The 27,609-nt window shown below is 41.7% G+C and overlaps 2 protein-coding genes across 2 annotated transcripts in view; one reads left to right on the top strand and one right to left on the bottom strand.

The window, feature by feature from the left end:
* Positions 1 to 12,376: 12,376 nt before the first annotated feature.
* Positions 12,377 to 15,578, bottom strand: h3f3c (H3 histone, family 3C). Its single transcript, XM_030781033.1, has 4 exons — positions 15,483 to 15,578; positions 14,578 to 14,721; positions 14,213 to 14,366; positions 12,377 to 14,025 (listed from the first exon to the last, which is right to left on the bottom strand). Exons 2-4 carry the CDS (start codon positions 14,703 to 14,705, stop codon positions 13,897 to 13,899), a joined length of 411 nt encoding a protein of 136 aa, XP_030636893.1. The 5' UTR covers positions 14,706 to 14,721; positions 15,483 to 15,578; the 3' UTR covers positions 12,377 to 13,896.
* A 6,637-nt stretch (positions 15,579 to 22,215) lies between these two features.
* Positions 22,216 to 27,609, top strand: part of gjd1a (gap junction protein delta 1a) — a 10,420-nt gene continuing 5,026 nt past the window's right edge. The window contains exon 1 of the mRNA XM_030782654.1: positions 22,216 to 22,286. Coding sequence (XP_030638514.1) covers positions 22,216 to 22,286 — 71 coding nt within the window. The remainder of the gene's footprint in view (positions 22,287 to 27,609) is intronic.

Here is a 27,609-nt window from a genome sequence, read left to right as displayed (position 1 = left end):
AACAAAACCAAAAAAAAGAAATGAAAAGAGAGAAAATACATTGAAATTCCACTCTAAAATATAGCTGCTAGCAGCAATGAATGGGGTCCAAGCATTGGCTGCTTTTAATGGCCACAAATGGCCAGAAAACTTAGCTAAAAAAAACAAAAACAAAAAAAAAAACATGGTAGCTTTACAAATGGTAATACTTCGTGGTGGACATGCATTCTGGTAAGGGTTTCCATAGATACAGGCTGCTGTTTACTACACTCATGGTGACATGAACAGGCAAGAATCCGGATGCATAAGTTCAGAGGACATTGCGGTAAAGCAAAAACTGCGCAGAGTATTCACAAACGCAACCAGATAACACATCCGCTTTTCCTCAGGAGGTTGTGCAGAATTGTGGTTTTAAGAAATGTCACTTGCTTGCCTTAGCCAGTGTGCCTGATCAGTAACTGTAAATAGACTGGAATGTGTGTGTTGTGCCTTTGACATGAAGAAAACGTATCAGTTCTTCTCAACAACTCAGCACAAACATTAATCCAATGAGAAGAATATGAACAGTTATATTTGTCATGTCTGGTTTATTCATTTTGAACCTGATACAATCAGAAAAGAACTGGCTGTGAGGGGTGGACGTGATCAGTTAGAGAGTGTTTTCTAGGGCTGATATTTTATTGTCTGAGTGCTCAGATAATGCATCTATAAACTGCAAAAGACTGACCTTTTTTTGGCCTTTTGCAAAAGACCTTAAAAGACTGCTCTTAAGGACTAATTTGGTATACAGTGAAATTAAATGTGTTCTAATTTTGAGAACTAGTTATCTTAACACTCATTTCTTCCAGTGTTTTCCTTATCATTTTTTACCGGATTGTTGTCACCATTTTTATTATTATTTTTTTGTCTTCCATAGAAGTGTACCTGGTAACCTATCCATGGATAAGTATGTTCAAAAAGAGGAATTAAAAAAATGCTTGTAACACTTCACCTCTTGATCCAGCTGAACTCAAATTGTGCACAATTGCTTAGTGAATATGGCTCATGTATATGGTCCAGAGGGACAAACTGATAGCTGATACAAGAAGCTTAATGACCACAGAGACCTTTAAAATTGTATGCCATTGGATCGCAATGGATACTGTCGTAAAAGAGCTTTTAACATATCTTTAGCTTCATTGAACTGTATATTAACAGGTATAATAGGTTACTGTCAGGGTGGCCTCAGGAAACTTGATGGAAGTGCAAACGAAGAGTGTCTAGTGCCAGGCTCAGGCAGATAGTACACTCACAGGACAAGGCAACACAGACAGAAACACAGAAACAGGGTGACTGGAACCAAAAGGCAAACTAACAATGAGGCCCTGATCAAAATGACCAATAACACAAGTCAGAAATGCACTGCACTAAGCAAGATTTTACGAAAAAGAAGAAACAACAGAAAAGAAGGGGTATTTATACAAACAGAAAACCAGACTTAATGAACAAAAAACTGGTGAGAACTAGACTAATAAGCAGAAATCAGCTGTAAGGCAAAATGAACTAAAAAGATCAGACCAGTAATTAGCAGAGTGGTGAGGCTGAGAGCAGAATGGTGGAACCAGTGGGGGAGGCAACAAGCTCGTCACAAACACAGGTACAGTTACACAGTATTAAAAGATATATCTTTACCTGTAATGAACATAGAACTGAAGTCATTTCAACATGCTTCACCTAACAGTGATTAATACTGCACAATGTAGCTTTAATTACTAAGTTTACTTATTATAGGTCCTACCTCTAAGATTTTTTATAAAAGATTTTTGTTATTAATTTCTCTTTTTTGGTAAATGGAGGATTAGCAAAGTAAGAATTCCATTGTACAGTGTAACTGCCTTTATCACTCTGCATATGACAATAACACTCTTGAATCCTGAGTTTTAACTTTGCTCTGTTCTGTTCTGGCAGCAGGTTTGCCTTTCAGCCCTGTCTAATTAAAAAAAAATCCTCTTAGGGTGTTTTTCTGATCTTCATCACACCTAACAAATACCATTTTGGAAGATGCTCTATCAGAAGTTATTAACAGTATCTTTCTTAGTTCTAAATGTCTGAATGTGTCTGCTTGAATCTGCTAACTGTTGCTTGCAGCCATATTTTGCCTTGGCTTTATTTCACAGCTTCAAGGCTAAGACACACTGGAGAGTTTATATCTTCAAAATGTCTCAAAAACATGTGAAAACATGTTTGCAGTACGAACACATGATAACATTTTGTTTTATAAAGTAATCCTAGGAGACGTTACCTCACAACAAAACATCAAACAGTTGAAGAAATCATTTTCATATGTCAGTTGGATTTCGAGACTAAACAATCACACTTGTCACAGAACAAATTTGGCAACTTTACAGTATCTCACACAGAGACAGACCTAAAGCAGAAATCAGCAGAATGAGATGTTTGACATTTGACTCAGACATATCCAAAATGGCTATTGTGCTTTTAAGTTCACACACACTAATAATGCTTTAGGGCTGTACTATGACATCTCTTAAAACACAAACCAAATCTTAAAACATGACCTCAGAATACAGTTTAAAACATCTTGAGATTCTGTTATTGTTAGTGATACTGTTGGTATTAGTGTTAGTGTTCAAATTACTGTTAGTTTTAACGTTAGTGTTAGTATTATTGTTAGTGTTAGTGTTCATATTACTGTTAGTGTTAGTGTTGGTATTAGTGTAGTATTAGTATTATTGTTATTGTTAGTATTAGTATTAGTATTAGTAATAGTGTTAATATTAGTATTGGTGTTAGTATTAGTTTTAGTATCAGTCATTATGAGCTCTAGATTCTCTCTTATTCTGTTGAGTATCCTCATGCTCTGGTATCTAAGCGTGTGTGTGAATATCTAAACTGATAAGACAGTGTGGTTCTTTGCTGATTGCTCTCTGTAATAAAATGTTTGCCAGTCCTTTAACGCCAAGAGGCCAGCTGTTATCCACACCAAAAGCTGTACTGTGGATTAAAGACCCTGTCATCTAGTTCATTTCCTACAATGTGAGGAAACTCCTAGAGTTTTTCCACATAGTCAAAAGGTTCTGAGCATCTGAGCTGGTGACACAAGCCTAACAAACAAACTCGGACTGACTTCGTCCTTATGCATAATCATACCATTATTATTATTATTATTATTATTATTATTATTAATAATAATGATAATAATAATAATAATAATAATAATAATAATAATAATAATAATAATAATAAAGGGTTACAGAACAGCTACAGATACAATTAGACACAGTCATATTTTGAGCACAGAGACACGACCAAAAATGCTATAAGATGTATCAACCAAGTGTAAGCACCTATGAATCACTTTAAACATATCCTCATGGGTGACTATGATTCAATACAACTGCATAAATCCTAAATAGTTTGATCCTCAATGTCCTAGACAAAATGTATGACACATGCCTTACACATACACAAGCTCTTATTTTAATTACTCGCTGTGAGCATGGACAAATGAGCACACACCCAAAACACTTACCTCTACATCAACCCACATTTACACTCACACACACAAACACACACACACACACAAACTCCGGCACACCCTGAATCCCATAACCCAGCAGAAAAGCAGGATGTAAAACATGTGGGCTCTTATTTTTCCAGCAGATGCAGCATGCCTTATTACCAAACCAGCTAACAACGAACAGATGTACAGAGAGACAGAAAGAGAGAGAGAGAGAGAGAGAGAGAGAGAGAGAGAGCAAAGTCCAAAGAGAAGAAAACTGAGCCCACATGGTTCAGCCCAGTATTACATCATTAACATAACTGGTTTTGAAGATGAAGCTGTGTTCTTTTGGTCAAAAGACATTTAACACACTATGTGATGGAGAACAGTTGTGTGTGCAGCCCCATAGAGGCATAACTCATATGATTCTAAGCTTTTTCTGAATAAAACAAAAGTTCCCTGTGAAGAGAAACCACTAAAAATGAAATATATACATTTTTTAAATTCTGACAACCAGTTAGGAGCGAGAGATTGCTCTGTGGTCCAGTGTGGAGACTGTGGATTCTTTTAAATCCCTTTGAATGAAGAGTCTCAGAGGACATCAGTCTCTCTGCTAAACTTGGCCTGAAAAATGTTTACGTCAAAATTCCATGGCCTTTGTGCTCTCTCTCTAAACCTTTATCTGCTCTTAACTCCACGGCCTTTGTGCTCTCTCTAGATCTTTCTCTACATGCCCACAACAGAGTTTCATTTATACCCCCACCAACTCCCACACCCCCTCAGCTTCATTCAGTCCACCACTTCATTTCAGCTACTGAGCGTTGTTCTGAGAACGCCATTAAAAAAACAGAGCACAAACCTTTACCTGTCAAACAGCTGACAGCTGACAGTTACAGTGTTGTTAGGATGTCAGAGCTTGGGGAGGGAGTTAGGAATGAATGCAGGAAGTCCAACATAAACCCTGCTCTGGTGTGAGATATATGAACCTGACTGTCTGCAGGGATTTAGGGGTATTCTTTCTTAGGTTTCCCTGCAGATTTCCTGGTTTTCCGTTCAGATTTCCTTTCATGGTCATCAAACCATCAGTGGGAAAATCTCGCCACAGAACCTTGTCTCACATACACACAAACAAACGCGCACGCACACACACACACACACACACACATATTCAATATTTCCATGGCCATCCCCATTATTTTACAATGCAATTTTTTCATCATGCACAAGGAGAATAAGGATAGAATTATGCATAATTAGAATCACATATAGGCCTGATCTTAAAATTTTATTACAACTCTTATATCAATGTGACATTTAGCATTGACGCTAATCCTGATTATTTTTCCTCTGCTTGCAACATGTTGTTTTTTCATGTGTTTTCACAATCTTTCCAAAAACCTGGTGCCAAAGTCTCTTAGGAATGGAAAATCTTATGAAGTGTTGCTGAGAAAAATGATGAAAAACACTTGATGATGCCGATGCACACCCTGTCTGAGTCATTAGTGAGTGATGGGCCAATCAGCAGTTATGACAGGGCTGAGGATTGAATGGCATGAACTCAGACTAAAACAGTGCAAGAAGTCTGTGTACAACTGTAACCACAGACACACTCTGTCACAACCTAAACCAGCTCCTGTCTCACACAGACACACTCTAGCCCAACGCACACCACTTCCTGCCTCACATCACAACTCCCGGGAAATGACCTCAGCACTTCAGGTGAAATCATATATTAAATGTTGACATAATATTCCCAGCACTCCATTGTTGTCCTGCTGTCATCCCTAATGCTCCGGCACGTCGACTCAAATGATCAGCATTCCTCTGCCCCACTCCAAACAAGGGGTTTTTGTTCAAAAAACAGAGGGGATTTTTGGTTTCCTGTTTCGTTGACTGTAAGAGTGCGGTGTCATTGTCAGTGACTGAAAAGATTATAAAGGCCTTATGGTAAGAGACAGCAGTGTGTGTAGGTGAATGATCTGAGTCAGTGGTGTAGAGTCAGTGGTGTAGATCATCCTTTACTTGGACAAACGTACTGGCAATTAAAACGTGTCTAGTGGAGACAGGTTTCTGAAAGACCTGCACACGTTACTGGAATGTTCTCTAGTTTGAATCATAAGGTACAAAGTTCACTGCAGCTGCACATGTCTTTGAAACACACACACACACACACACACACTGCCAGAAGTGTGTTTGACAAGAGTAAGGCAGTGCATGGAGAGATAGAGAGAAGGAGATGGAGGGGGGGGAAAGCAGCAGGGGAGGGGGAGGAGAAAAAGGAGGTGATTGTGTTGTGGGGGGGAGTATTAGAGAGAGCGAGAGAGAGAGAGAGCGAGAGAGAGAGAGAGATTTTATAAAAGAAAGTGGGCTGGAGCCACCGAGTGAGAAAAAGAGAGAAAAACTGAAGTGGAAACACGGATTGAAGCTGAAAATTTTTTGGCTGGAAGATTGGAAGATTTTAAGGAAGATTGAGGACTCTTGACAATACAGGTAAGGACAGTTTCTTAGACACACAAAACCATTTTGAACTCTGATCACACATATGTATTTCTCTCAATCATTTTCACCTCTTTGTTCGTGTAACATGTAATTTAAACTGCAAATGCAAAAGTTATACAGAATGCAACTTCCAAAACAAACCCCATTAAACATCTATTTTTACAGAGCTCTACCACATTTGGTAGTACCATCTGTGTTACCTTCATGTGTTTGTGTATTGTGTTCTTGCATAACTCAAAAGGCTTTATTTTTCATGCGCCTAGCACAGAACCGCATGCGCCTAGCACAGAACCGCATGTGCTCATGCACAATCTGAAAGTAAAAAAAAGCATCTGTTCCCTTCGTATTTATGTAGAGTCTAATAAGAAGCATTCTGACCATGCGTTTTAAACTCAGAGCAACTCTCTCTCTCTCTCTCTCTCTCTCTCTCTCCCCTCTGGTGTATTAAACACCCGGATCTCTTATGCAACCCTGTCTACTTTATGCATCTGTTATTCGTATCTCTCTCTCTCTCTCTCTCTCTCTCTGTCCAGCTAACACATTATATACTGTTTATGTCTGACTGAACTGCTAGCACAATGTGCAGAGCCATCTGTTCCCCTCACAGTACTGTCTGCCCCAGCATGTTTTAGCACTCACAGGGAGTTGCTTTGTTAACTGGACTGAACTCAACTGAAATGGATTTAACTGGACTGAATTGAACTAAATTGCGTTGGTTGAGTGGGTTTTATACTGGTAAAGTCAATCATTATTTCAGTTGCTCTATATTTCTCTCTATATTTTGTTCAATATATGCAGCTAACATCTCACCAACATTCTCGAGTGCTTATCTGATTTCTTTTAAGGAATAATCTGTGTTTTGTAGGCATAAATGATCATTTCTATATACTATATTCATTACGTTTTGGTACATTACAGTTCTGAGAGCATAGAGAGCTTCTGCCGAAATTGATCTCCACTGTAAGCCTCTAATAGTTCATCTAAGTGACATTTCACACTTTTCAAATTTAAAAAGTCAGATTAAAATAGAGTTATTCTCCCTCTATCGCTTTTTAAAATCTATGTTAAAACTGAATAAACTTGGAGGAAATATTGGTCTTCACTTGGACAGGAATTTATGAATATCATTCAGACTTTTCATCTCAGAATTATCCAGAAAGAATCTGAACTGTCCAGAAGAGATCAGAAAATTCACATAATAGTTAAATTATGGTAAAAGCATTTTCTGATGTAAGCCAATATCAGGGGATAATCAGGACAAGTATGATTTGACCTGTGTCTTCTACAACATATGGACAATTTCACAGACAATGCTTTTATTAATTAATTTCTTTATCTCAGTATCTGCCTAGTATTAATGTTGCTGTTGTTATTGTTGTGGTTGTTGTTACTGGTATGATTGTTACCGGTTGTGACCGGATGCGTTGTGTCCCTGGTAGATGAGAAGCCATGCTGGCCAGCTGCCGCCCAACACTGACTCAGCTGCTCCTCTTGTCCCTCACCCTAACCCTCAACATTTCCCCATCGTCATCGGAAATCAACAGCACATCCCGACTTCCTGACAGTATACAGGACGACTACTACGAGTATGAAGAAACCGTGAGCACACATCCCACCCGCCGCTCCAACTCACAGCGATGTGATTATGACCTGTGTAAAGAACAGGACAGACCCTGCTCAGACCTGGCGGCTGCCACGGGATGCTCCTGCCCTGGGTTTGGCTCCCAATTCTCTCCCCCAGACCTTCCACACCTACGGAGACTGGAGAGGATGGGCTCAGCGGTGGTGGTGCACTGGTGCGCTCCTGTCTCGGTGGTCGCTCACTACCGGATCAGCGTGTTGGAGACGGGCAGGGAGACCGTGGAGGTGGAGGTGAGCTGGCAGAAGAGGCAGGTGGAGCTGGGAAATGTGCCTGTGGGGGCGACGGTGTGTGTCCAGGCTAGGAATGATGGGGGCATCAGTCCCCAGGAGAGCAAAGCATGCACCCAGTTTAAGCCTCCCTCAGACTCAGGCCTGGCCATGAAAGTTGGCATCCTAGGAGGTGCTGTGGGCCTCGTTTTGCTCCTCACACTCGCTGGTTTACTTTACTGGAGGTACAGATCACGGCGGACGTCTGCAGCACGGATATCCACTAACCGAGTGCTCTAAGAGGGAAAGATTAAAAAAATATGGACTGGAAAAGAAACATCTTCTCATAGAATAGAGAGTTCAAGCTGAGGACTGTTTTTTTCTTTCTTTCTTTCCTTCTTTCTTTCTTTTTTTAACCTGGGGACTGATTTCTTTCAAATTTGTTTGTTGAAGTACCATAATGCAACACATTGCTGAATGTGTGTGAATGTGGAGGACAGAGTACTTCTGCTAGCTGGACAGAACGAATGGAGAATTGTCTCGTGATCTTAGTAATGACATAGTGTGTATTTGTGTGTGTGCGCGCATGTGTGTGTTTGTGTGTGTGTATTTGAGAGCGACCATAGGACCAAGTGCAATTTTCAGTCCTTGTGCCAATTTGTAAAGCTATGAACGTCCCCCATTATTCTGTGTGTGTGTGTATGTGTGTGTGTGTCTTCATGCAAAAGTTGATGAATGAGTCAATACTAAAGCTATTTGTTACAAACAGGGTTTTTTCATAGTCTGAGAATCCGATTAGGAAACAGCACAGAGACCTTAAATTGCTCTGGTATGTTTGAAAATGTCAGAAATTAAACGGAAAGTTTTGTGCTGGATTTTCTGACCTCGCCAGAATTACATGTACGATTTTGCCTAAATTAAGCAGCCTACATTTCTAATTGGGAATTTTTTAAACATATAATCTGTATAATTTATATTATAAAAAAAATGGTTTAATTTAACGTTATTTTTTCTGTATTTTGTATTTTTACATGGAGTTTTGACCAAACACTATAATGGTAAATTATTACTGTTGTTGATTAATTAATTAATTTATGATTATTTCCAGAATAATCGGTAATTTTACTACTTATTATTAACCAGTTAAATGAGATGGAAATATTACAAATATTACAAATAAAAAGCTGTTATGACACACCTTAATTTAGCTGACCCAAACGAACGAGAGAAGCACAACGCGGTCCTTTCCATGTCGAAGGTCGGAGGAGCCTTTGTGTAGCAGGGTCTTGTCAAATTAGCAGACAACAGCTAGCTGGAGTCCGGCGGTTAACTGGAGAAATATGCAATCATAAATGTGTTCTTTCCCTGACAAACAATGCCCCGTGTGCCTTAAATAAACATTACGAGATCGGACAGCTGCATAAGGAGGGAATAACACGATTCGTAGTTGTTTGGAGATACACAATGTACTATCGTTGGTACCCACGAAACTCCGCAGAGGTGTCTCCGATGTTGGACAGATATCTAAGTGAAATGTTGTAGTGTTTGGAGAACCACGAAATCACTCCTGGCACAGATGACTGATCGTTTCTTTTGGGATGCGCAGCCATTCCCATTTCCACCCCAGTGAAGTTAAGACTGTGTGGGAATGGCAAGTCTCTTTGAAAGGCATCACATATGAATTAATAGCATAGCATTTACGGGAATGGATAAAACGTTCTCTGTAATAAATGTAACCTTGCAAAACACCAAATATGTAGTAAGAATGCCAATGATACTGCAGCAGAACAAAGTCATCAAACAAGACGTTTTGGTCACTTTAATACCAGGAGATGAATGAGGCGGAGGGAGAATCACTGGTGCCCGGAAAATATTAATTCTGCGTTTCGTAACTTTCTTGGGATGGACGTCAAATATAAAAGCTCAGCGCGGGGGTTTTAATCACTGTCAGGTGTTGCCGAAAGTGTTGCCAGAATTCTCCTGGCAAAAATGATGTTCAGTGTGCTGTCCAGTGTGGATCCCTGTCCCTCTCGCGACAGTTATATATTGTAGGGTGCAGCAAAATTTAACAAGAGTTTGACATACAGATGTGAGTGATAAGGGTCTAACTAGAACAATGATTAGAGGTATGTAAAATGGTATGAAATGAGTGTATGTACGAGTTGCCGGGGATTTTTAATCACAGCCAGACACATGACTCCACAGCACAGTCCAGTAAGTTTGGTGCCAAAAATTACAAACATAATGAATCTGGTTCAGAGGAGGTGTTGCAAAATCCCATTTGTGAAGAAATCTGATCTTGTTTGCCTGAAAGTATGAGGGAGAGGGAGAGCGAGAGAGAGAGAGGGAGAGAGAGAGAGGGAGAGAGATGCATGCCAGCCACATTAAAGTGTTACTGGGAATTCTGCCTGAGTTATGTTCTTTTTTGGGGGGTTATGATATGTACGCCCTGTTCCAGGAGGTGACAGAGAACCTGTCAAACAGAACAGTAGAGACAGAGACACACCCAGCCTGTTCTTCAACAAATATTCAGACCAAAGAACCATTTAGAGGTCAACACAAGTGACTGAAGCTGCAGTGTACAATAATATAAGTTGTACAATAAGTTGTGGAAGGAAATTTCATAAACAACATTTAAATGAATGCAGTTCATCACAATATCACCAAGAGGAAAAGACCACTCCTGCATGTCACAGCCATCCGCCTCCGACTCACATCAGTATTCACATCACAAACAGTAATCATGTAATGTACCCACGGAGTGGATCTCTCTCTCTCTCCAATGAATACACATACAATTCTCTGTTCTACGTATGCTGTTGTGAAACAGAAGATACAATTATCTGTGTTTGTGTGAGTTTTTTTCCAAATCATTTCTAATACACACACACATTGTTCCTCTTAATCTGCAAAAACAGTTGTGCAAGAAAAAAAAAGCTGCCTTCAAAATGCTGAGTCTTCAAGGCAGATGTACACACTGTTTTTGTGAGTGTGTAAAACACATTTTGAGTCTGTAATTGTACGTGCACACACACACACACACACACACACACACACACACACACACACTGGTCACTAGTAAGTTGTGTGCTTGCCACAGTGCTTGAATCAGTATAAAGCTTAAACACGTGAACGTGTGTGACTGGAGGGCAGTGCATTTGCTTTTATACACATTGTTCCTTTAACACTTGTACATTTTTTACACATTGTTAATATCAGGAGTGGTGTTATCGGAGTTGTGTGAACCTTGTGATACTGTCTGCCATAATTTCAGATGTATATTACATGTAAATGTAATGTAATGTTACATGTTGATTTGTTCATATGTTACGACATGTACAGGTAAAAAAGGCTTGTCAATCTACAGCTCAAACTGGGTAAACAAAGCAACTCTTAATGCACTTAGAATAAACTCACACTCTCTTTGTGTATAAGTTGTGTTAGCCCATAAATGTAGCTGTACAGCACAGTAACATACCAGAACATGTATTTTCACACTTCTCTAAAGTGTACTGGGTGTATCTGAGGTTCAGGATCATTTGATTAGGAACTTTGACCACCTATACTTTCTTAAAAAAGGTCGTATTGTATTTGTGTGTATGTCTGCGTGTTTTTTTTTTTATTACTAAGTATTACTTCCTGCATTACTGTTGAATTACTTGCAGTGACTTCAAACACATATATTAGTCATTTTAATAACTGTGGTGAATAAATCTGTGTTACTCTGGTCAGTGACTGTGGTGGGCTGTTGTCCTGTTGTTTTCTCTTTGTTAAGTTAGTGTTAGGGCATGTCAGAAGTCAAGGTCAACTTTAGACAGAACTTGCTTTTGTGTCTTGTCTCCTTCACCAGCTTTCATTGTCCTGCAAGCTCTTGATTTAGCTTTCAATTCTCCAGTGACAAGTTTAGCTGAGCTAAAACTAGACAGCCTGCCACATAACAGCTATGTATAGCTGATATTAACATTAGCATAGAGAACAAACCCATCTGTGGAGATGCAATCTGAATTTGATGTCTTAAGTTTTGGTATAGTTGTACTCAGTCAGACACAGTCACTCCAGCACAAAGTCTTACATACCATCTTCTTCCATGTCATTGGTCAGGTCAGTCTGTCTGTCCAGGTACTTAGGTCTCCTCAGCCAATAAAATGTCATAGCACTTAAACAAAACTGACTGTGTTTGTCATTACTGCAATAATTTTGAGTCCAGTCATTGGGCTCCAAACATTTAGAGTTTTGGACTTTTTACTTTGCAAAAAAGAAGAAAAAAAAAGATACACAGACACTAGTTTCTTTATTTCCAAATAGAGACTTTGTGGAGTAAAGCCAGTAATTATGATGCAATATATGAGAAACTTTCCACCACATCCTGTCAGAGACTGGTTACTCTTGTATGTTGTAGCACAACAGTCAATGTGATGCGATGCTACTGTTACTTATACTGGTTAGGCTCTTAAATGAAAGTTTCCATTTCTGCTGTGCCCAGTCATGCTACTGGATTAAAAAAAGAAAGAAAGAAAGAAAGACTGAGTCAGACGAGTGGGGATTCTGTGTAACACCTATTTATTACCACCATACTATGAGAAATTTGGAAAATACAAAGATCAGCTTATTTCAATTTCTGAATAAGAAAAAATAAAGAAAAAAAACACAAACAAACATGAGGTTATATTGTGTATCACCAGAAAGAGAGAGGGAAGAGATCTACATGTAAAGTGAAAGACTCAAAGAACTAAACATGATTTTTTTTCTCTGCTACGCTTTGTGACACCAAATGCCGATCTCCAATGGCAGAATGAGGAAAAGAGAGGGGAGAAAGAAAGGGATAACGAAAGAGGGAGTGTGAGAAAGATGCTAGGATACAGGAAGAGAAAAAGAGAGCAAAGAGCAGTCATAAGAAAAAGAGAAAGTGAGAGAGAGAGAAGTTCAATAAGGATAGAGTGAGGAAGATGACTGTCTACAGTGAGGCTGAATGAGAGGCTGGTTTAGAGTGCCCTCTAGTGGCTCCCCGATTTCCAACAAGCGGTCCAAGATCGGCATTCACTACTATTAGGAACAAACAAACAAACAAACAAAAAAAAAATCACTCTGAATCTATTCTCATTTCCTAACAGTGGTAAAAACAAAGTATATTTATGTATTGTAAAAAAAAAGGAAAAAACACCATATCCACAATAATAGTAATTATCATTATTATAAGTAACAACTTTTGACCAACAGATGCTGGTTTGCAGTTGAATACGATTCTGCTTTACTGATCTAAACACACATACTCACACACACACACACACACTCACAGAGAAACAAGCCTCATACAACACCCACACCCACACACAGAGCTCTGAACCCAGGTGTAGAGACAAGGGGCAAATTAGAGAAGGAAAGTCGGAGGACGGAAGATGGAGCTCGGCTGGGAGAAAGTGGATGAAGTGGTGACCGGGATGGGTAGACGGAGCTCTGTTGGATAGAGCAGGGAGGGGAGACCTGGGGCAGATGTGGCAGACTGATGTGTGCGTAGTTCTGTATGCAGATGGTGGGGTCAGGACAGGCATGGGTGGGGCAGATGTGGAAGGCTGGGGTAGTTTTAGTAGCACCCTGCTGTGGAAGTTGCTGCTTCCCTTAAGCAGACTAACCCCAGACTCCACTACACTGCCCTCAACCATCACCTCTGACCAGCCCAACAGTGTGCAAGTGTGTGTGTGTGTGTGTGTGTGTGTGTGTATTTTTATCTGTGTTTTTGTGAAAAGACCTATGCTGGGCACAGGCAGACCTCGTTTACGCTCCGGTTGTTTGCGTGAGTGCGTGCATGTGCGTGTGCGTGCGCATGTGTGTGTGTGTGTGTTAGATCACCAGCACCTGTTACATGCAGATAAAAGGTACCCTACGTGTCTGGAGGAGACAGCACTAACAGACTGGACTGAACACAGCTACTCCTCCTCACTCATACTCTACACTCTACTGAGAAACGAGGGAGGAGTGGTGAGTGGACAGGGGGAGAGACATGGAGAGAGAGAGAGAGAGAGAGAGAGAGAGAGAGAAAGAGAGGGAACAGAAAGAGGAACGGCGGGTGTCTAAGCACGCTCCCCGCGGATACGGCGTGCCAGCTGGATGTCTTTGGGCATGATGGTGACACGCTTGGCATGAATGGCACACAGGTTAGTGTCCTCAAACAGTCCAACCAGGTATGCCTCGCTGGCCTCCTACAAACATACACGCACATACACATACACGCACATATAAAAAAAAACCCTCATTAGAATGTATACAAACACATAAAGCCAAATATACAATCACCATATCGATTCCTACTGAAATCACCTTTCTAACGTATGTCTATAATATAACACACACAAACACACACACACACACACACACACACCCTCTTACCTGAAGGGCTCCGATGGCTGCACTCTGAAAACGCAGGTCAGTTTTGAAGTCTTGAGCGATTTCTCTGACCAAGCGCTGGAAGGGCAGCTTCCGGATCAGAAGCTCAGTAGACTTCTGGTACCGACGGATCTCACGAAGAGCCACGGTACCGGGCCTAAATCAAACACACCCAGATACGCAACAACTGTCAACACACAGCAAATGACCTTCTATCTGTTGGGGTTTATCTGAATTAAACAAACAGAACTTTAAGAGCCCTTGAGTTTGTCGGTTGGAGTATGCTTCTAAGTATATTTGGTGTGACCACTGGGGTTATATCAATACGTGATACTGTCATTGTTGGATATTCTGTGATTTTGTGTTACCTGTAACGGTGAGGTTTCTTCACACCGCCAGTGGAGGGCGCACTCTTACGAGCGGCCTTTGTGGCCAGCTGCTTACGAGGGGCTTTCCCTCCGGTAGACTTACGAGCTGTCTGCTTGGTACGTGCCATAGCAACAAAGGATCACCTGAGAGAGAGACAGGATTGACAAAGTGTGTTCGGTAAAAACCTGTTCCGTAAATAACTTTGTAAGAGTAACTATATATTAAAATATGTGCTTGATAAGTCTCGCGGCGTGCTCCAACAAAGTATCTCAGGCCCTTCCCACTGTCCGAATGTAAACTTACAACGTAAAAAACTGTACCAATCGGCTAACTGAGAAACACTCACAAACCAATAAGACCGGTCTGAGGACTAACAATCCACCAATAACCAATAGTATGAGACAAACTCCTTTCCAGCCAATCGGACACTATTTTGCCAGCTCTAGGGGCAGTGCATACATGTCTTAGTACCGCCTTCTACCGCAAGATTATGGCCGCAATTTCAACAGTAACTGGGATGAGCACGTATTTTAAAGCGAACACCAGGACTTAAACTTTCAAATATTGTAAAAGAACCGCAACACCTTTCGCCACAAAAATTGTACGACATTAAAGTAAACAATCTTGAGTAGCCAAATACATATTTACAGGTATTGCGCGGTGCTTATTTTCGGTGAACAACCGAAGCAAATATGCACATCAAAGTGCCACTGATTTTTCTGCCTTCACTGACTCGAAGTGGAGAACCTATTTTCTCTCGCCTTCTTCGCCATCGGATTTCTCATTTTGCGACGATAAAAAAACAATGTTTTTTTCTTTTAAATAACAATTTATCAGTCCCAAAGTTTGACAAAGCTGTAGAAAGTGTTTTAAAGACAACGGACTGACGTATATGGACACTTACCTTTGGTGAATGTATGTTATTTCACGCAATGAAATATATGCAATGCTTGTCTGGCAGTGTCAGTATTTACTATCTCTCACACAATGGGAACAGAGCGTCCAGCGGCAAAATGGCCGCCGTGTCAATCACTTTTCTCCCAGAATGCACCTCAATTCATTGTAAACATTAAATTCGCTTGAACTAAATTACCACCTTTGGCCAACGGAGGTTTGTTGTAGTCTGCGAAATAATTCCAGGCATGGCCAGAATGAATTTACGGAGTTATTGTGATACGATATGCTTTGAATCTTCTTTGTTTTTCCTCTTGTTTCTTTCGACCTTTTTCCCTCGCACTGGAGGTAAAGTTAAAAGGAAACCTAAACAACGAGTGCCTTCGTTCTATTTAAGATCCACAGAACTACATCTGCCCCACCAAACGTTGCAAAGGAGTTCAGCCATCGTGGAAAACTGACTCTGGAAGTAAAAGCAAAGTGAAACAAAATAATCCCCGAAAAAATAACGATGTTTCAGAATGACCAAAGTCAGCCGTCGTCTTCAACTAGAAGAAAAAATTCCAGAGGTGTTTAAATAAGATAAATATCTGATATTTAAATATCCTAAATATCCTTGAATATGTAATGTCCCGCGGCAAGCACATGCACATAATATGTTTGTATCCAAGTTGCAGTAATACAATACATTGGATATATTGTGTTTTTATGATTCATGACTTTTCAATAAAGATAAACTTCGCTCTTGAGATGATTGAGACTTGCTATATTGTTCTCAGTGAAGAACAAGAAGAAAAATACTTAAGCACCACAAACACCGATTAACAAATACTCCGGGCATTTTATGCAATTTACAGAGCTCTCGATTTCTACTGACATCTACTGACGTAATTTAATTCACTGTTGCTTTTATGATTTTTTTTAATGTTGAAAAAAGTGTCATTATGAAACAAATGACTGTGATATTACACCCTGTATGTGATGCACCTATATGTGTCATGTGGATCAGTTTGGGGGTACATTTTGCAAGCATTTAAAACTGTGCAAATGGAAAAGCAAACCCATAACTGACATTTAAGTAACAACTAAATCCAGTGCATCAGTTTACCATGGGTTTCACATCTCTCCTGGGCCTTGGTGACATTTCCCCAGGGTCTGTTAAACTAGAGCAGAAGAAATGGGTGAAAGAAAAAAAGCTTATGTTAGACTTAAAGGTATATAAGACCTCATTCCATTCAGTGACTAATATGTTCAGTGATATCTAAAAATGAATATCTTGACTAGTATGTCATAATTTTCTTTTTGAGCTTAGTTAAATCCCTTTAGCATGTAATTACCTCAAATATTCAGCTGTAGTTCTTTATTGTTCATGTTTTGGGGGGGGGGGGGGGGGGGGCGAATGGTGAGACACCAACGAAATAATGAGTATGAAATGTTTTTAGGAGATCGAGATCCAGCCTTGGACTGACTGCCTTGTTAGCGTGGTGTGGTGCTTGGACTGCCTTGTTAGCGTGGTGTAGTGCTCGTTTAAGTCTATGTGATTCAACTGGACAGCATTAGTAGTCTGCTGTGATTCCATTTCTTTCATAAGACATGACTAACACTGAGCTCTTTATGCTTATTATCGTGAAAGTGCAGACTTGCTTTTCTGTCCTTTCATTTATCTGTTTGTTTGTGTAATGTTATGTACAGCAAAGGTGCCCAAGATCTGAATCCTGAGACTTGCTTCAGCGTCCAGTATTGCATAGTTATTTTTCACTTTAACCTTTATTTATCCATGGTAAGGCTGTGCAGTCTACTTGTTCTTTTTCTGAGACCACCTTGATCATGTTAGGGGTCAGGTCAGGAGACAGGGGCACTGTGTTACAGCACGGCAGGAGTAATTGGGGGTGAGGTGTCTTGGCCAGTCAGCCAGAGGAAGGGCAGTGACATTAGAAGCCCCCGCCCTGCAGTGGGCCACTGAATCAGACACCTTTGTTTCCTCCTGTGGAGCGCTTATCCACTGAAGTCAGTAACCCTTAAAACCTTTGTCCTGTGCACCATCATTTTCAAACAGCAGGGGGCAGCATTCTCTATGACAAAAATAGACAGGGACAAGAAGTGTGAATGGCTGGAAGTGCTGGGGCAGACTTTTACACATACCCATACACCCATACACTCACACCTGTGCACTGTACTAGAGATGACAGTGAGCCATCTGTGAAGAATACAACCCTGTGTTTATTATTCACTCTCTAAATTGCCTGTCAGACTGTGGTTTACTTGTGAGGGGGGCTGGGTGATGCTCGCTGAACAATTTTGTAAGCCAACATGACCATTAGCATCGCAGATTCATGATTCAGATGGCAAAAGGTCCATCCCATTTTTAAATTTAACTCTCAGGCTTTACTGAACCCAAATGCAACTCGGCACCTTTGTTTGGAAATACCCTCTAACCAAATCTGGTTTGAAATGTCCTCAAACAATAGTAACTGTAATGAAGTGAAGAAGTCCCGATTTTCCAGTGTTTGTTATATTGCAATATAGATAAGTTTTCACGCTGTTTAAATTCACTTCAGTATGAACTGGTCTTAGAGCAGTTACAGTCTCACATGCTATTAAACGCTCTGTTGTCAACAGAACTTTGCTTGGAGTCACACCAAAATATGTTTCAGTAGAGAAAGTGTTTGCATATGTCGTTCCATATCAGTTCCCTGATATGTGGCGTGTCAGGATATGTATTTGCTGGATGGTAAGTTACAGTCACTGTAGTAATGAAGCATCCTGAACATCACCCCAAAGCAAAACTGGCGTAAAGTTAGGAAATGACTCACAGGCACACAAAAGATGATTCTCTCTGTGTGTCTGCACTGGGGTGTAGCACACACACACACACGCTCGTGCCAATGAAGCTGTCTGTGAGCGTGGAGAACGCTTTTACAAAATCCGTTTGCTTAAACAAGACGCTCTAACAGAGAAGATAATTCAGTTGATTGGGCCTTTAATTAGGGCACAAAAATAGCTGACGGCCGTTTGTTCTGCCTGATTTGACGGTGTCAGTTGTGTGTGATGGAATGCCTTTTCTTTTTTTTTGTCAGGAGGAGCTCTGTTGTTTTTTCATGTCCATGGATCTTTATGACAACTCCACCGTTTCTGCTTCACTTTCCTGTTTCTGCCCCAGAGCATTGTCAAACTGCCTTGGATCTGAATGTTCATGCATTCACAGATTTGAACCTACTTAAAATGTTTTTAATCTTTGTTTATTTAAGATGAGGAGACTACTACAAGTTTATTCAGGGGTATGGATATGTACAATAAAACACAGAAATACATGAAAAAAGTTTCAAGACGGTTTTTTTTTTGTGATAGAGTTGACAACTTAAATGATTAGTGATTTATGGACATGAAATGATTTTGTATAAAATTCAGTCTTAGTATCCGATCAGTATGCATATACAATTTATAGTTTGAGCATACTGATAAACCTCACACTGTTACAAAGCTGCAGCCAATCGAAAACACTGCATCAGAAAACTGTCCTGCTGTCCCTCTCCAAATAACACAGTTGCTTTGCTGAATATCAGACCACTTAGCTTCAGATTGGCCTGTGCTATTGGTCCCAATTGGAAATCCACTGGTGTGAATTAGGCTATATTTAAACCCAAACTAGCCTAAGCTAACAGCTTGTGTAATCTGATTAGAAACAGTTGTTAAGTGTATGGAGGGAAATATAGAGGTATGCACATGCTTAGTCAGCAACGGACTGATTTAGCTCTAATGCTCTGATGTATTTTTGTAATGTCTGTAAAAACATTCTGCCGAACCACTCGCTTAGTGTAATGACCGCAATGAGTTTTTCACTTATTTCATTAGCAGTACCACTCAGGTTCCTGTCAATGCAAGAGGGATCTATGAGTGTGTGTGTGTGTGTGTATGGTCCAGGCTCATCTTGTGGAATATGAACGTTAATAAATTGTAAATATATGCACATATAGGTCCATGTGTGCACTGAGAGTGTTAGCTGTGAACCTATTTGAAGTGTGTGTGTGTGTGTGGGTGTGTGTGACTGTCTGTGTGTGCGTGTGTAACACAGTGGCAGGGCTGTGCTAGGCTAGTGATGACACCTGTGTCCATTGCTCAGGGCTCAAACTTTACACTCTCACACACAGCTCTGGGCCTACTCCTCCTCCGTCTGCCGGTCCACCACCCTCCTCTCTCTTTTCATCTGCAACCTGAGCTCTCACTGTTTCTATGACATGTTCTCTACTGCTGTCTTCTCTCATATCTGTTATTACTCCTCTCACAGCATCACATATCAGTCACTCTGTACTTACAGAGATGGAGGCGTGTCCACTGTTGACACATTCACGGTAAGAAAATATTGTTTTATGAAAGAGAATGTGAGAGAGATGGAGAGAGAGAATATTTCCTAATGCATTGTGTGAGTTACCCAGTGGTCCTGTGCTCCCCCACTCACAGCACATAAGGGAAAAATGTAATTACATTAAATGCACTGTTACCATGACATCGAAACACACGCTGAGTCTATATTACTCACTTCTCACTGCATGGGAAAAAACATCACACCAAAACTGTATGTTTGTATGTATGTATCTGTGTGTGTGTATATATATATATATATATATATATATATATATATACAACATGACAGGTAAATTAATTAAACCACCAAGAGAAATACGATGATTCTTCAAAATAAACCGATGAGGTCATTTTACCTGTCTTTTTCTGACCTCTTACCCTCCCCCACTCTCTCTCTCTCTGTCTCCCCGTGCTTTTAACCTCTGTCTATGTCACGTTTCCTCCCCTACCTACTGGACATGTGATGCACTGTAGGTGTGATGAAGAGAGTGTGTAAAAAGAGGAGAAAAATGAATTAATTACATGTCGTGTTCAATGTCACAGAGAAGTCCTATGCAGGTCTTCCAGGACTGAGAGAGAGAGAGAGAGAGAGAGAGAGAGAAACAGAGTGTGGTAAATGAATGAGGAGGAGGGGAAAGGAGATGCTTAGAGGAATGAGAAAATAGGTGTGATTTGATGCTGGATACAGTGAGAGGCAGCCAGAGGGAGGGGGAAATGGAGGGAGGTAGGGACGGGACATGTGTGGTAAAACTGAACCATGCTTTCTTACTGTAAACCTGTCAAAGACACAAATAGAAGGAGAGAGAGACATGTAAAGACAGAAAAAGGGAACACAAGGAGGATAGGGTTATACTGTGAGGTGTGAAAGAGAGAGATAGCATTGATGAGATTCCACACTGATATTAGGTGAGAGGACAGAAAGAGAGAGAGAGAGTGGAGAGAGAGAGGGAGAGAGAGAGGGGGAGAGAGAGAGAGAGAGAAGACTGCAGGGGGATAAATTTCTCATTATCCTTCATTCATTCTATCACCATAAGTATTCTCACAAGCATCACTGAGGCAGTGCACACAGTGCAGCAATCCCAGGAAATTTTCATCAGAGAGAGAGAGAGAGAGAGGAGAGGGAGAGAGCGAGAGAGAGAGAGGGGAGGGAGTACAGGGTGAGTGTGAGCAGGTCTGTGGGAGGGGGGAGCATGCTTACAGAATGTGACAGACAGAGAGAGAGAGAGAGAGAGAGAGAGAGAGCAGGCAGAAGGCAGAGAGTGGAGAGTGGAGAGTGGAGAGCAGAGCAGGAGAGACAAAAAGGTATCCGCAACATCAGCGGCGGCAGCAGCAGTTAAAGCGCTGTGTACAGCACTAAGACGCAGGGAGCGAAAGACAGAGAGAGAGAGAGAGAGAGAGAGAGAGAGCGAAAGTGAAGAAGTCTCAACTGGAAAGCTTCTCTTCCTCCACATGACTACAATCAACCGGATGTAAACGCGCCAGTCCAGGTCTTTCACTTCTGCTGTACTACAAGCCTAGAGACCCAGCGTGTGCATGTGTGTGTGTGCGTCAGGGTGTGTTGTGTGTCTTCTGTTGTATGTGTAGCGTATGTGCGTGTTTGTGTTCAGATGTTGTTATGAGATGCTCTTTGGAACAGCATCCATCGCTGTGTGAGGGTGTGCGTATCATTTAGCAAAACTAATGGGGAGGACAAAACTGTGACAGTCACTGAGTGTGTGTGTGTGTGTGCGTGCGCGCGCGTGTGTGCATATGTGTGTGTGTGTAAAGGTGAGGGAGGAGGGATCCAATGGGTGCAGTGCATGGGTGCAAGCAGAGGAAGAGTCGGAGTACAATGCAAGGACAAGAGAATCTGTAATAGAGGGAGAAGTGGAGAGAGAGAGAGAGAGAGGGAGAGAGAGAGAAAGAGAGAGAGAGAACTACAGTATGGTTGAAGTCAGAGACGCTGAGCTATAGCATCATCAGCTTTCTGCTGCACACTCTGCGCGCTCATCACACTACCTCTCCGTACTACTCCAGCAACACCACTCTCTCTCTCTTGGACTGAGCCAACACACACACACACACACACACACACACACCCACACTCACGCATGCACGCACGGACCGCTGCGGTCCGGAGGAAAACTCAAAGATTCTCTACCTGCTGTGTGTAGTGGGACAGGCCTCTCTGTGCCCCACCCCCCTCACACACACACTCTAACCAGAGGACAGAGGAACACAGAGGTCACTAAAGGGACAGTGAGTGATTTGAAGGTGCAGTAAGGGAGACGGTGGAGAACGACACCCTCTGACGGGGCGTACTGGCGGAGCAGAGACCGGCCAGGGCAGTTTGGGATATCTGGGCTGACGGTGTGTGTGTGTGAACGCTGGACTGAGGCATCATGGGTGAGTGGACCATTCTAGAGCGTCTGCTGGAGGCTGCTGTCCAGCAGCACTCTACTATGATCGGCAGGTAAGCACTGCAATGGACTATTAATCACACACACACACACACACTCTCTCTCTCTCTCTCTCTCTCTCTCACACTGCACAGACACACACACACACACACACATTCTCTCTCTCTCTCACACTGCACACACACACACACACACACACACACATTCTCTCTCTCTCTCACTCTCTCTCACACTGCGCGCGCGCACACACACACACACACACACACAAACATTCTCTCTCTCGCTCTCTCTCTCTCACACTGCGCGCGCACACACACACACACACACACACACACAAACACACACATTCTCTCTCTCTCTCTCTCTCTCTCTCACACACCGCACACACACACACACACACACACAAACTGGTGAACCTTATATTGCTGTAAGAATGAGTGTGTGTGCGTGTGTGTGTGTCTGTGATGCTATGTGAGTACTTTTCTTGCGTGTTATAATATTTGTGGTGTTTTGATGTGAGAGGGTGTGTGACTGCATGCATATGAATAAATGAGTGTGTGATTCCAAAAGTCACACTTAGCCATGAATGTGTAGCACACATGTGTCTGTGGTAGTCTAGAGTAGTTTCTCTCAATGCATATTCCTGATCCCTGCAAAGCCCCCCCCCCCCAACTCCCATCCCCTTTCTCTCGTTCTCTCTCTGAGGGACGGGGTCCTTAGACCCTGTAATGCAGCCTACCGATTACCCACAATCAACTCAACCTTAAAGTGCCTTAAAGAGAAACAGTGAGGTGGGACTGAGGTGGCGTGGGGGTTGTGGGGGGGGGGGGGGGGGGGGGGTTTGGGTGGGTGTTGGTTTGTGCAGTACAGATTTGGCCTGTTTGAATAGGACAGTTCATTGGAAGAGTACTGACATTATCATATACATACATACACATACTCTTTAAATATCTATCTATCTATCTATCTATCTATCTATCTATCTAAACAGGGCTGACTTGGAAATGACAGTGGTATACTACAGCTTTTAAACAACACTTTTACAAGCTGTGTTTATGCACACACATGCACACACGCACACACACACAGAAATAATATACAATATTCTTACATATACATCTAACTAAAATTGTGTTATGTATGTAATACACAAACTCATGTTGTTCATACATTGATATGAGGCTGATTAGATAGACTGGGTGGAAGAAAAGCATGGTGGTGCAGGAAGGTGAGGTCAGTTAGAGTTGAGTAAGCAGTGAGGCAGCCCTGCTGAGGTCATTAGCCCTAACCCCAGGTATCATACAGCAAGGACGTCACTTACCCTTTCTCCTTGCTGTGTGTGTGTGTGTGTGTGTGTGTGTGTGTGTGTGTGTGTGTATGTGTGTGTGTGTGTGTGTGTGCGCGTGCGTGCGCGTGTGTGTTTGTGCGTGTGTGTGTGTGTGTGTGTATGTGTGTTTGTGTGTGTGTAGCATTTTTACACACACTGTGAAGATTGTGAAGAAAAAAATCTGCATTTCCTTTGAGCTTAGAGACACTGGAGGCTGGAATCATATCAGCAGAGCAGCGGAACAAATAAATGAATGAACGAGAGAACAGATGAATAAAGGGTCTGAATGAAGGAGAGAACAGATGAATAAAGGGTCTGCTATCGTTCATCATACACTTCTACTCTGAGTATTTGTCAGCTGCTCTTGGCAGAGAGAACATTTCTAACATTTCTAACGACACTCAGCTGTGCTTCACAGCACAATCTCAGCTTTAATTCTCTGTGTGTGTGTATGTGCGTGAGCGTGTGTGTGCGCTTGTGTGCTGCGTGTGTGTGTGTGGGTGTGCGTGTGTGTGTGTGTGTGTGTGTGTGTATGTGTGTTTGTGTGTGTGTAGCATTGTTAAAGCCAAGGCAAAAGGCTTAGGAGAGAAAATCACCGTTCTGAGGTCAGTGTTCATTCTGAATTCAGAATCTGTCAAGACTTCAGAGAACTATTTTTAGACCTCTATGTTGGTCAAGTGGACAAATATTCCCGTACTGTCTAAAGTTAGGCCTTTAAAGGACCCATTAAAGTCTCCAGAGTGCTGCTCCAGCATGCTTAGATTACTCTAATTCTGTTTGTGGTGTGTGTGCCTGTGAGTGTGTGTCAGTGCGTATGTATACACATGCTTGCGTGTGTGTTTGTGTTTGTGCATGTGTGTGTGTGTGTGTGTGTGTGCGTGTGTGTGCGTGTGTGTGTGTTTGTGTTTGTGCATGTGTGTGTGTGTTTTATATAATTATTTTTTCTCTCCCGTTACTTAATTGTCTTTTTTCCTTGGTTCTTTTTCCCCCCTTGTTAGATCATCATTAACATTCACTGTCATAAGAAAGGCCTGATTTGGCAACATTGTGTATATTACAGTCATGCCAATAAGGTAAACTGAAATTGAAAATGAACTGAGAGAGAGAGAGCGAGAGAGAGAGAGTGAGAGAGAGAGTGTGAGAGAGAGAGAGTGAGAGAGAGAGTGTGTGAGAGAGAGAGAGAGAGAGAGAGAGACTATGCTGTAACACTGTAACTGATAGCAGTCTGTTTAGCCTCAGTTGGTCAATATGTGCTTGCTGGTGTAGTTTTGAGAACAGTCACAACATTGTAACCTATACTATTCCATATGTGTGTGTGTGTGTGTGTATACCTGTGTGATATATTTTTTCTGTGTCTACTGTGTTTTGTAGGTGTTGTGCATTTCAATAAGTTTGACTGCAGAATAGTGAAATCCCTCTGATTCCCTCTTAACTAACACTATGAAACTGTGCACAGCTGAGCCAGTTTACGCCCAAAGCTTTCATCTCTAACTTTTACTCAGCCTCATAGAAATGCACCGAATCTTGCCTCTATCTGCCTCACAGAGAAAAACCTTCAACCAATGGCATGCTCTCTCTCTGCCAGTACATTTAGACACATCCATCATCAGTCTTCATACTGCTTATAATCTCCTACACACCCACACCCACACACACACAGACACACACACACACGCACAGAGAGAGAGTGAGAGAGAAAGAAGAGGTTCTGTTGGGATGAAGGAATTAAACACCTGTGAGGTGAAGAAAGAGAAACGTGCTTGTGCATCACTTACTCCACTCTTTCCATCCTGCAGCAAGATGAAGGGAGAGAGAGAGAGAGAGAGAGTGTAAAAAGAACAAAGGACAGGCAAATAGAGGACAAGCAGGGTAGTGAGAGAGGTAGGGATAGCTGGCAGAGAAAATGGGGTGAATGGAGGGATGAGTGGAATAGAATGAGAGCACAGAGAAAAGAGGAAAATAGATGGAAGAGGAAAAGGAAAGGAAGAGATGGATGAGGATATGGAAATAAGAGGAGTGGTCAGCACTACAGAGACAAAAGACCAATCAGCACACAGAATCTCTCACAGAACACACCCCTCTTGAGAGAGGATGGGTACATGCTGTCCGTACACACACACACAGACACACACAGACACACACACACACACACACACACACACACACACACACACACACACACACACACACACACACACACATGATTATCTGAGAGAGGGTCTTGTGATTGAAATAACATACTGTAGCCTTCACAAGGAATTACAACAGTCCAATGCTATTCATCCAGAACCTGCTGTAATCGCTGGGGGAGAGAAAAACGATGGTAGGACATAGATGTGCACGTGTGTGTAAATGTATGTGCGAGCTATTGACTATTAAAGATGAGCCCCGTGTGAGATGGGAGGGAGGAAGAGAGTCAGGAAGAGAGACTACATGACAGAGAGAGAGAGAGAGAGATCATATAAGGAGAGGGTTATGGCTTGTCTGGTGGACACCAGCAGTGGCCCTGTATCTGTGTGCGTGTGTGTGTGTGTGTGTGTGTGTGTGTGTGTGTGTGTGTGTGTGTGTGTGCGTGCGCGTGTGTGTGTGGTATAAGAACCAAAGGCTGACAGTGGCAACTACTTAGTGTGTCTGAGTGGGTATGAGTTCTGTCAACATGGACACACTCACCAAACTAAACACTGACCATGTAACCATAAAACTTCATCTCTAAAAGAAGAGCTATCATTTCCTGAGTGGTATTTTACCTCAATTCCTTTCATTTTTCTTGCTTAATCATACACATACAGCTCTAAAAATGACATGGCAGAAAGAGATATTCTCTGGTCTGAGGACATGTGACAGTTTGGTGTTTGGGTTCTTACAACACGTTTCTGAGACTTGCAGTTGAATATAGAAATGAATTCAGTTTGACTGAGTTTCAGTTTGATTTGGTTATATTCCATTCTGTGCCACTCATTTCACACCAGTTAAGTAGATGTCAGTTCATGTCTGTGGTCTCTCAACTATTGTTCATAGCCTTAGAGAGAACTCTTTGTGTCTTTTGTCATCCATTGATTATTTCTCTGTTTTTACTTATGTTTATAAGTGACCATTTCCACCTTTTTGCTATACTGCAATGCTGCTAAGCTATACTCTCTCTTTCTCTCTTTCTCCGTCTCTGTCTCTCTCTCTCTCTCCTACTCAAACACCCCCCCCCAAACACACAAACACACACACACACACAGACACGCACACGCACACACACACACACACACACACACACACTCACACAGAGCTTGAAAAGTGATAGGCTGTTAGTATTGGTATTGCAGCACTGCCCAGTGAAATGCACTTGCAAAAAGGATTTCACTGCAGAAAAAAAGATCTGCAGCAAGATTACTGCGAAACCACTGAGCAAAGAAGAGAGAGAGAGAGAGAGAGAGAGAGATGGCTAACGTTTGTTTAAAAGATGAGTATAGGTCAATGTGTACTCCCCTGTAACAGACATTATAAATGTCACACAGGGAGTGGACTGTATTGTGAAGGTGTAAATGTGACAGAATCGAAATGGATGGATGGATGGATGGATGGTGGATGCTGACATAAAATTACTGCCACTTTTTTCTGCGTAAGACACATTTTTACACAAGAGGTTAGGCTGGACTGAGGTGATGTTCTAGACATTTAAGTAAAAAAAACAAAAACAAAACCTCAAGGGACAGAGATGCCAAAACTGATACGAAATCAGATGTCATGTTAGCAGAATGAGCTCTCTACCACTTATCTTTTTATTTTTTCACCTGCTGTCTCTGTTCTCACTGGAACTGAAATGTCAGAAAACTGCCACTCTCTCTCTTGGCTAGTCAATAAATTATTGAGCAGAACAAGAGGCTGTTCGTTTTAGTGTATGTTTCCCCCATCCCCATTTTGTACTTCAGAAAAGTTGTCTGACCCAATTTTTCAGCCAACCCAGATTGCAGTGATTGTAAATGAAGCAAAAAGACCTTCAGCTGAGATTTCTCAGAGGCCTCTCGGAGAGTTTGCCTCTCCAGTAGTTTGTTCTCTCA

This window comes from Chanos chanos, chromosome 8 (genome assembly GCF_902362185.1).
Source record: "Chanos chanos chromosome 8, fChaCha1.1, whole genome shotgun sequence".
NCBI classification, from domain to species: Eukaryota; Metazoa; Chordata; class Actinopteri; order Gonorynchiformes; family Chanidae; genus Chanos; species Chanos chanos.
Note: the sequence above shows the minus strand (reverse complement) of the source record. Positions and strands in the feature narration are given on the sequence as shown.